General features: G+C 68.4%; 2 protein-coding genes across 3 annotated transcripts; both read right to left on the reverse strand.

Moving 5' to 3' along the window:
* Positions 1-74: 74 nt before the first annotated feature.
* On the reverse strand, positions 75-5,071 carry ENTREP3 (endosomal transmembrane epsin interactor 3). Its single transcript, XM_034071188.1, has 12 exons — positions 4,767-5,071; positions 4,117-4,173; positions 3,900-4,010; positions 3,642-3,767; positions 3,460-3,567; positions 3,133-3,293; positions 2,957-3,056; positions 2,790-2,874; positions 2,098-2,697; positions 1,496-1,561; positions 1,126-1,373; positions 75-538 (listed from the first exon to the last, which is right to left on the reverse strand). The coding sequence occupies exons 1-12, from the start codon at positions 4,983-4,985 to the stop codon at positions 362-364; spliced, it is 2,058 nt and encodes a 685-aa protein (XP_033927079.1). The 5' UTR covers positions 4,986-5,071; the 3' UTR covers positions 75-361.
* A 552-nt stretch (positions 5,072-5,623) lies between these two features.
* Positions 5,624-8,645, reverse strand: SCAMP3 (secretory carrier membrane protein 3). 2 transcript variants are annotated; one of them, XM_034071343.1, is made up of 9 exons: positions 8,527-8,645; positions 8,375-8,452; positions 8,208-8,300; positions 8,019-8,139; positions 7,814-7,942; positions 7,563-7,722; positions 7,194-7,295; positions 6,965-7,082; positions 5,624-6,879 (listed from the first exon to the last, which is right to left on the reverse strand). In XM_034071343.1, the coding sequence occupies exons 1-9, from the start codon at positions 8,572-8,574 to the stop codon at positions 6,733-6,735; spliced, it is 996 nt and encodes a 331-aa protein (XP_033927234.1). In that variant the 5' UTR covers positions 8,575-8,645; the 3' UTR covers positions 5,624-6,732. The 2 variants fall into 2 exon arrangements, with proteins under 2 accessions (XP_033927234.1, XP_033927235.1); XM_034071344.1 differs by lacking the exon at positions 8,208-8,300.
* Positions 8,646-8,997: the final 352 nt, after the last annotated feature.

Consider the following 8,997-nt stretch of genomic DNA (forward strand, 5'->3'; position numbering starts at 1 on the left):
CCCCTCATATGACCAGCGTCAGCTGACCCGTCCCCGCCCCCTTCCCCCGCGGCACCGGCGGCACGGCCCCGGTGGAGGCGGCGATCACCTTTATTGGGTGTGTAGCGAGGGGCGAGCGCTGCGGGACCGGCCCCGCAATGCGCAGCAGGGAACGGGCACGGCCGGGACAGGCGAGGCCGTCCGGGGGTACAGGCACAGCTGGTGCGGGGGGACAGGCACGGCCGGAGCAGGGCACGGGGCAGGGCTCGGGGCTGGGGACCCGACGGCCCCGCAGGGGACCAGCCCCTCGCCATGGGGAAGGGGCAGCGGCGCAGGCCCCAGCCCCGCGGGGCTGCAGCCAAGTCCGACGGGGTCCCCGAGCTCAGAGGACGCTCTCGCTGTCCTTGCAGGTCCCGCTGAGGCTCCGCGGACGGCCCCGCTCCAGGCGACGGGCGGACAGGAGGCGGCGCAGGGACGAGGTGGAGCTCAGGTCCCCGCAGCTCCGCAGGTGGATGCCGTCGTGGGGCCGCTCTGCGCCGGGCCAGGCGCTCCAGGGAACCTGCAGCCCCATGGGGACAGGCTGCAGCCACCGGAGCAGGGGGCTCCAGCCCGGCCTTGAGCACTGCCAGGGATGGGGCAGCTGCAGCTTCTCCATTCAACCCATTCCAGTTCCTCAGCAGCCTCACAGGGAAGAGCTTCTGCCTTAGATCCACCCTGAACTTCCCCTGTTTCAGTCTGAACCCATTTCCCCCTCTCCTATTGCTGCAGTCCTTGATGAAGAGCCCCATCAGGGCCTCCTGGGCTGCGCAAGGTCTCCAACATCCCTTAAGCCAAGGCTGGGACATCCCAGTGGCTGTTTCTGGGCTGTGGTGACTCAGGGGCAAAGGCAAAACCATTGCAACACGCATGATTTTCCCACTCATGTCTAGAGCTGAGGAGTAAGGGAAGGAGCTGTCACTCCAAGGAGGGCTGGGCAAGGACAATGACACAGGAGGGAAGCTCTGGCCACAGCCCCGCCTGGAGCTGTGGTGCCGACACCATAGGGTGCATGGCAGGGTTACAGAGCCCCTGGCAGTGCTGGTGTGGAGATGGGGAGCAGAGGGAGGCAGGGGGTGTACATGGGGCTCCTGTCCCACTGGAACTCACCTGCTTGTGCCCCTGGGAGCTGTGCCCGGGCACCTCCATGCTGCGCTTGGGTCTCTGCAGGAACCTGGCCACCAGCCCACGGGTGCCCCTGCAGACCTTGAGGTCCCCCATGGATCGGGTCGTGCTCTTGGAGAGCTGCTCCGTCACCTTGGAGGGCAGCGCCTTGCTCTTCCCTGCCGAGCCGGCCCGGAGCAGCGGAGGGGAGTCACAGTGAGAGCGGTGGCACAGGCAGGCCTCGGAGCACAGCCCTGCGGGGACATCACCGTCGTACCCAGGGATGCTGCTACCAATGGGACCGGTCCTCAGGCCCCCAAAGGGTGAGCCTGACCCCCACCTCCTTGTATGGCCCAGGACATCCCAGTGCCCTGACCTGTATCCGCTGAGGAGCTGGATGTGGTGTCCTCCAGTGCTTTGGTATAAAGTACTTCCCTGAAATCTGCAGGGAGCAGAAAGAGGTCTCAGGCTTCGGTAGCATCCTGCACCCCTTTGTGGACCCCAGCACCAGCCCAGGCAGCACAACCCAACAGCAACCCCTCCTCCCAGCATAGCAGAACCCCCTGCCTGTCCCTGCAGGGACCCCTTCCACTGGAGCAGCTGCTCCAAGCCCCTGTGTCCAACCTGGCCTTGAGCACTGCCAGGGATGGGGCAGCCACAGCTTCTCTGTGCACCCTGTGCCAGCGCCTCAGCACCCTCACAGGGAAGAGCTTCTGCCTCAGAGCTCAGCTCAGTCTCCTCTAGGGCAGGTTCAAGCCATTCCCCTTGGCCTGTCCCTACATCCCTTGTCCAGCTTTCCCATAGCCCCTTTAGGCCCTGGAGCTGCTCTAAGGCCTCCCCGGATCTCCTCTCAGGGGTCAGACCGCAGGGTCCAGAGCCGCAGGAGCAGGGATTTAACCTCCCTTACCCCGAGTCAACCCCGTTTAACCCCATCGGACGCCTCCACCGCCCCCCCCTCCGGCGCCCATCACCGCCTACCTGCGCGTCCGGCCGCGGGGACGCCGGGGTCGCTGTGCGCCCTCACGAGCGGGCGCTGGTTCGGTTCGGGGCCGGGGGACGCGGGGCAGGAGGCTTCGCTGTTCCTCCGGAGCTGCCCGAGGCGGCCGGGGCCGAGCCCCGACGTGCGGCAGGGCCCGAGCCCCGAGGGGCGGCCGCGGCCCCGCAGCGCCCCCTTGTCCTTGAGCCGCACCTCGGGGAAGCAGGGCCCTGCGCACCGGGACAGCCCCTCCAGCCGGTTGCAGCTGTGGGTGACGGCTCCGACCCCCAGGACGCCGTCGGGGCCGGGTTCTGCCGCCGTGGAGCAGGAGTAGGAGCGCTCCCCCCGCACCCGCGGCTGCGGCACCTCCTCGAAGGGGCCCTGCAGGCCCAGCATGGGGCTGCGCGGGTGGTGGCTGCACTGAACGCAGTCCACGCTCAGGCAGTAGTCGGCGCGGCTGCGCTGGATGGAGCGGAACAGCACGAAGTCAACGGAGCGCATGGAGCCCTGCAGCTCCAGCAGGCACGAGTCCTCCGAGGGGCTGCTGTCCCCCGGGATGTCCATGATCTCGGACATGATGAGGGACCCGCTGTCCATGGACACTGCAGGGAGCAGAGCGGGTGCGAGTGAGGAGCTGCTGGGAAGGAGGAGTCCCCCCACGGCCCCTTTCCCGTTCCTCATGGGGCACAGGCACCTTCTCCGCTGAGCACGATGGAGGGGACGCGGTCACAGGCACAGGCATGGGATCCATCCGTCAGCGGCAAGTCAAAGAGCGTGGCCTATGGGGTGACGCAGTCAGGGCGCAAGCAGAGCTGGAAGGAGCCCAACGTGCCTGCCCCATCCCCTGCCTACACCTCCTACCTGGCTGTCCCCCCGCAGCCCCATCACAGTCTCGTAGGAAGGGGGGAAGTCCGTGGGGTAGAGGGGCACGGGGCTGTCCATGGAGCCGTTGTAGGTGATGCTGTGAGGCAGGAGCAGAGAAGCTGCGTTGGGTGCTGCCGGGGCCCCACAGACCCCCAGCTCCACCAGGCAGGTACCTCTGCGCATCGGTCTCTGAGCTGCATGTGTACTCGGGGGGGTAGTAGGGGGGTGGCGGCACCGGGGGCACGAACTCCTCGAAGTCCATCATGCTCTGCAGGAAGGTGTCGGGGGGGGACGTGCATTCCAGTGTCACGGAGCTCGAGCGCTGTGGGACCAGCTGCAGGGAGAGGGGAGGAGGAGGAGCTGGGACCCCCTGTGCAGGTATCCATCCACACAGGGTGAGCATCCCGAGCCTTAACCCGGCTGGGGCCAGGTCCTGCCCTGGCTCCGAAGGGAATGTCAGTCCCAGCCCCATCTGCTCCTGGGCCAGGGCTGGGACTCACCACATGGACAATATCGAGGGAGAAGATCTGGATGCAGCACACGACAGCAGAGAGCGTGCAGACGATGGTCGAGAGGACGGTCAAGCCGCAGACACTGAACAGGAGGTCCTGGGGGGCAGTGGGGTGAGCGCAGGCACTGTGGGGTGCCCCAGGGTGCCCTGGCCCCGCGCCGGGGGTCCCACCTTGAGCGCCGTGCGGATGCTGCGGCAGTCGGGGTTGGGGAACATGGTGAGAATCTCACTCTGCCGGCTGCAGGAGCCGGGGGGGGGCTCCGGGCGGGCCTGGCAGCAGACACACGAGTCCCTCTCCTGGGGACAAGGAGCACCATGAGGGATACCCAGAACATCGCCCCATGGGATCCCTGCCCCACAGCATCCTGTGTGTGCAGGGCCTGGCAGCCAGGGCTGAGCTGTGCCCCATTGCCCCATTGCCCATCTCACCCTCTCACAGGCCTGCAGACTCTTCACCAGCTGCGCGTTCTGGCAGGACAGGATGGACCCAGCGAGGCTCAGCATGATGCCCAGCACTGACAGCAGCGTGAAGAAGGTGATCTGTGGGCACAGGGAGCTGGTACACGCAGCCATACATCCACAGGGCTATGTGGGGATGCTCAACCCCTCCGTCTGCCCTCCCTGCCCTGGTACCCCCGACACCTACCACCAGTGTGAGGGGCCGCTTCCAGGAGATGATGCCGACAAGGCCGGACAGCGCCAGCTGCAGATGCACAGGGGTGAGGATGAGGAGGGGTCTCTGCCAGGCAGTGGGGCCCAGAGCAGACCCCTGGGCAGAGCCCCCTGATCCCTGTGGGCCTGGAGCCAGCCCAGGGCCGTTCAGGCAGCCCCAGCGCTGCTGCAAGCTGGATGAAAGTGCTGATTCAGGGCACTGGGGAGCCTGGGGACTGCGGGCAGCTCCGTGCCGCAGGGGCACCGGGGGGGATCCTGCCCTCACCCCACACATGCAGCGGGCAGAGCACCCCAGTGTGGGGCTGGGGAGCTGGGCAGGGCTGCCCGGTCCCCCCCTGCCACCACTGCAGCACCCCCCGGTCCCTCCCTCCCAGCACAAACTGCTCAGGGTCCGGTTAGAACCGAGTCACCTCCCTGCAGCCGGACCCCCCCCCAGCACCGCTCCGGGGGTCCCCATCCCACGTTGTCACCCCGGAGGGAGCCTTGGGATTCTCCCACAATGCACCACGGCAGCCACAGGCAAGGATGGGGGAGCAGCGGGGCCGCATTCCCTTGGGATAGAGCCGAAGGGACCCGGTTGAATGGGGCCGGGTCGGACCCCCCCCCCCACAGCCCCGGACTCACCGAGAAGCCGGCCCAGGACGGGCAGGAGTGTCGGATCCGGGCGGAGGGTGTGATGGTGGCAGCCACCAGGCTGAAGGTGACGATGAGGACGCCCAGGATGACTTGGATGAAGCCGAGCACCAGCAGGACCTGCAGCCAGGTCCGCTGCACACGGAGGTGCGTGAGGCTGCGGGACGTGCGGCCGGTCAAGGAGCGGCTGGACTCGCTAGGGGAGGGCATGGCTGCCCCGGGCGGCGGCTGCGGGCACCGGAGCCCCGGGATGCAGGAGCGGCCGCTCTGCGGGGCCGGACCGGGCTCCACCTTTCGGCTCCCGGAGGATGCTGACGGCGGCGCTGGCCTGGAGCGGATCGCAGCTCACCGGTACCTCCGCATCCCTACGGCTCCGGTCGGGCAGAGCTCGGCCCTGCCGCTCGCTCCTCTCTCGCCATCCCCGTCTCACCGGAGCCCCGGGGGGGGCTCATAGCGCGGAGCCGAGGCCGGGAGCGGCGCCCGGGCCCCCGGGGCAGCACCGGGAGCCTCGGGCCGGGGCCCGGGCGCCGCCCAGGAGCATCCTCCGCGGGGCGGGGGGGGTCCCGCTGCCCGCAGCGCCCCCGGTACCGGATGCTGCGGGGAGAGCGGGCACGCATCCCCCCCCCCCCCCCCCCCCCCGCCGGGGCTCGGCGCTGCTCCGGGATCGCTGCCGCCGCCGCGGGGCACGCCGGGAGCTGGAGCGGGGCTCGGCCCTCCCCGCCGGGGCTGCGGCACCGGCCCCGGGTCCGCCCCCCCCTCCCCGGTCCCGGTTCCGCCCCCCCCGGTGCCGGTTCCACCCCCCTCCCCCCCCCCCCCCCCCGGTCCCGGTGAACGGAGGCGCAGAGACACAGACTGAAACTTCATTTATTCCTTAAATAAACCCCGAGGGCAGCGTCGGGCTCAGAACACGCGGGGCCGCGAAGGGGGCGGCCCCCGGGGGGGCGGCAGCGGTGGGAGCAGGGACCCCCCCCCCCCCCCTCCGGCCCCGCACGGGAACCAGGCAGAGGCACCGGCCCCATGGATGAAGGCACGAACCCTCCCGCCAGCCCCGGAGCAACAGGGACAAACGGGGGGCACTGAGATGGGGCAAAGCAGGAGCAGGACCCAGGCCAGGGCGCCCCGAGGGGATGGGTGCAGCGGGGGGGGGACGGACACAGGGCAGTGCACAGGGTCAGGCTGCAGGTGAGGAGTACGGGGCAGGGGGGTAAGGATGTGATGAAGGTGAGGGGGGTTTATGGGTACCAGGGTCCCTCCTTAGTGCCCAGCCCAGCTCTGGGCTCCATCACAGGCCTGGCTCAGCTGCTGTGAGGCACACGGCTTCAAGGCCAGCAGCCCCCCCGCTGCTGCCCGGGTGCATCACACACTCCTTATTCCTGTGCCTGGAGCAGGCGGAGCTGTAACAGAGGGACAAGGAAGTGGGACAGAATGGGGGCTGCCTCCCAGCTCAGCACCCTGGGGACAGAACCAGCCCCATCACCACCAGAGCAAGCTCCTGGGGAAAGCAGGGGACAGACGATGCTCCTGCCAGAGAATCGGGTCCTGCAGCAGGAAAAGGCCCCAGAGAGAAGCTGGGGGACACAAGAGGAACCCAGGGCAAACGGATGGGGAAATGGGAATGCCCAAGGAAGGGGAGCAGCCATTTTGGTCCCTGTCACACATCCGGAGGAGCCTCCTGCCCCCAGCAGCTCAGTGCTGGAAGGGAGGGCAATGACAAGCACAGGGCTTGGCCCCCACCCCGCTCCATCCCCAGTTCATTGAGGGGAGGGAGCAGCACAAACCAGCGCAGCCTCCATCCGAGAGGAAAGGGGTTAGAGCAGCAAACAGGCACCAGCACTTCCAAGCTGGGATGAGGCAGCCTCAGAGCTGATGCAGACACACGGGGATCCAATGAAAGTGCAACCTGGATTTCCTCTCCCTCAGGAAGAGCCCACGTGCGATGCAGAACCGGGGCCCGGCCTTAGGGCGCCCGGAAGGCGCTGGTGGCAGCACCCGCAGCAGCGTTGGCAGCCGCGTTGCGCACAGCCTGGTTGGAGAAGACCCCGGCAGCAAACTCCTCCTGTGCCTTCTGGAAGCTGGCGCCCGTCCGGCGGTACAGGGAATGGATCTGGGATGGAGGAGAGGCTCAGGGCACCCCAGTGAGCAGAGCATCCCAACGGGTGCTCCGGGCCCAAGCTCTGCTCCAAACTCACCTTTTTCAGCATGATGATGCCCAACACAGCCACTGCTGTGAAGGACAAGGACACCAGGATCATCATCACTGCCACGGCCGTGTTCTTCCGCAGCGCTATCAGGCTCAAGATCCAGCCACTGCAACACAAGAGGCAGTTGCACACCACAGGGTCCCTCGTGCCCCCCCTGCCTGCTCTCATTCTGGAGTACTCGGCTGGCCAGGGCTCCCCAGCTCTGCACCACACACACCTGAACCCCCAGTTGGGGATGCCAATGGCCTGCAGGACGTACATCACATTCTGGGCAAAGAAGACGAAGAAGAAGACAAAGAAGTTGAAGGAACTGTCACTCCTGAGGGAAAGAGACAGGCGAGGTCAGGCCACAGGGAAGAACCCCCAAAACCTCCCTTACAGCAAGGGGGGGGCACAAGGAGAACACAAAGCTCAGTGCAGAATCACAACAGCCCCAGACCCAAAGGCCACCAAAGGAGCTGGGACACCATCAGTGTCCCACTCGGGGCACAACCGGTGCCACCGAGCAGCCCTGTGCCCCCAGCTCCACACCCCAGCCATGCAGCCTCCCATAGCACTGCTGTGCTGGCCTGGAGCAGATACACACCTGAAAGCTTTGTACATGGGCCTGTACCAGCAGACAAAGGAGCAGGGGGTGTAGAGGAGAGCCCAGAGGATGGAGAGCCCGAAGCCAGAGCCAGACGAGGGATCCACACAGAACCAGGCCAGCGAGGTCAGGAAGTTCAGGAACAGGTTGATGGTGCTGGCTGGGAGAGAGCCGATGTCAGTGGTACCCAGGGCTCCTCCATCCCACACACACCGGGTTCGCCCCAGCTCCTGCAGGGCAGCCGGGCTCACCCATCCACAGGTAATACATGGTGGAAACGGTCCTCTGGAAGTCGGCTGGGATCTCCACCGGGATGTCCTGGTAGAAGCAGGGCTTCACGGGGCAGAAGGACGGCAATGGGGGCCAGTTGTTGAGCCTCGCTGCAGGGGAAGGAGGCGACAGGCAGCAGGGCGGCCGGGCCGGGACGGGCCCTGCCCGGCCCCTCCGGTCACTCACTGCCGGTGCCGCCGAGGGCCGCGTTCTGCAGCTCCCTCTCCCTCCGGTCCAGCTCCTCCGCCTTCCGGTTGAGCTCCTCCTGCCGCTTCAGCAGCTCGGCCGTGGCGGCCGCCGCCGAGGCCTGCGGGGAACGGGGGTGAGGAGGGGGCCGAGGCCCGAGGCCGCCGCCTGCCGCCCGTGCCCCGGTACCTGTGTGTCATAGGAGCCGTAGCTGCGGGGCTCACCGGGGCTCGGTCTGCGCGGCGGCTGCGGGGCCGCGGCCGGGGCCTGGTACGGCGGCGGCTGCGGAGGGCAGAGGAGCGCGGTGAGGCCCCGCCCGCCGCACCCCGGTCCCCCCCGCCCCGTCCGGGCCTCACCGCGCCGCTCTCGAACGGGTTGTACGCGTCCAGCGCCGCGCTCTCGGTACCGGGCACCGGCGGCGGCAGCACCGGGTCCTGCAACACAGAACGGGGGGTGAGGCACCGGCGGGGGGGGGGGGGGTCCGAGCCGCCGCCGTCCCGGTCCGCACCTCGAACGGGTTGTCCGGTAACCCCGCGGGGCCGCCGCGTTGGGCCATGGCGAGACCGGAACCGGGACCGGGGCCGGGACCGGGGCCGCCGCCTCAGCGCCGTCAGCCGCAGCCCCGCCTCCCGCCGCCGCCGATTGGCTGCCGCCCGTGACGTCACCAGCGCCGGCGAGCGCTGCCGCAGGGGGTGCTCTGCGCACGCGCGGGGCTGGGCTGGGAGGGCACGTGACCCAGCGCTGTCCGGTACCGGGAGGTGGTGCCCGGTCCCACATCACCCCGGTCCTCCCGTGACCCCCCCCGAGCGCTCCGGGTCCCGTCTCCACCCCCCATGGGTCCCGTCTCCACCCCCCATGGGTCCCATCTCCATCCCCCCATGGGTCCCGTCTCCATCCCCCATGGGTCCCGTCTCCATCCCCCATGGGTCCCATCTCCATCCCCCCATGGGTCCCGTCTCCATCCCCCATGGGTCCCGTC

Source organism: Melopsittacus undulatus, chromosome 20, assembly GCF_012275295.1.
Source record: "Melopsittacus undulatus isolate bMelUnd1 chromosome 20, bMelUnd1.mat.Z, whole genome shotgun sequence".
Classification (NCBI taxonomy): domain Eukaryota; kingdom Metazoa; phylum Chordata; class Aves; order Psittaciformes; family Psittaculidae; genus Melopsittacus; species Melopsittacus undulatus.

What these genes read in the sequence shown, in the direction of transcription:
- ENTREP3 (XM_034071188.1), bottom strand. Translation starts at nt 4,985, where the DNA reads ATGCCCTCCCCTAGCGAGTCCAGCCGCTCCTTGACCGGCCGCACGTCC. An exon ending in TCAGAGACCGATGCGCAGAG is followed by an intron (nt 3,057 to 3,132) that starts GTACCTGCCTGG and finishes CCTGCCTCACAG; the next exon opens with CATCACCTACAACGGCTCCA. An exon ending in GCTCCCAGGGGCACAAGCAG is followed by an intron (nt 539 to 1,125) that starts GTGAGTTCCAGT and finishes ATGGGGCTGCAG; the next exon opens with GTTCCCTGGAGCGCCTGGCC.
- SCAMP3 (XM_034071343.1), bottom strand. Translation starts at nt 8,574, where the DNA reads ATGGCCCAACGCGGCGGCCCCGCGGGGTTACCGGACAACCCGTTCGAG. An exon ending in ATCCCCAACTGGGGGTTCAG is followed by an intron (nt 7,083 to 7,193) that starts GTGTGTGTGGTG and finishes CTTGTGTTGCAG; the next exon opens with TGGCTGGATCTTGAGCCTGA. An exon ending in GCATCATCATGCTGAAAAAG is followed by an intron (nt 6,880 to 6,964) that starts GTGAGTTTGGAG and finishes CCTCCATCCCAG; the next exon opens with ATCCATTCCCTGTACCGCCG.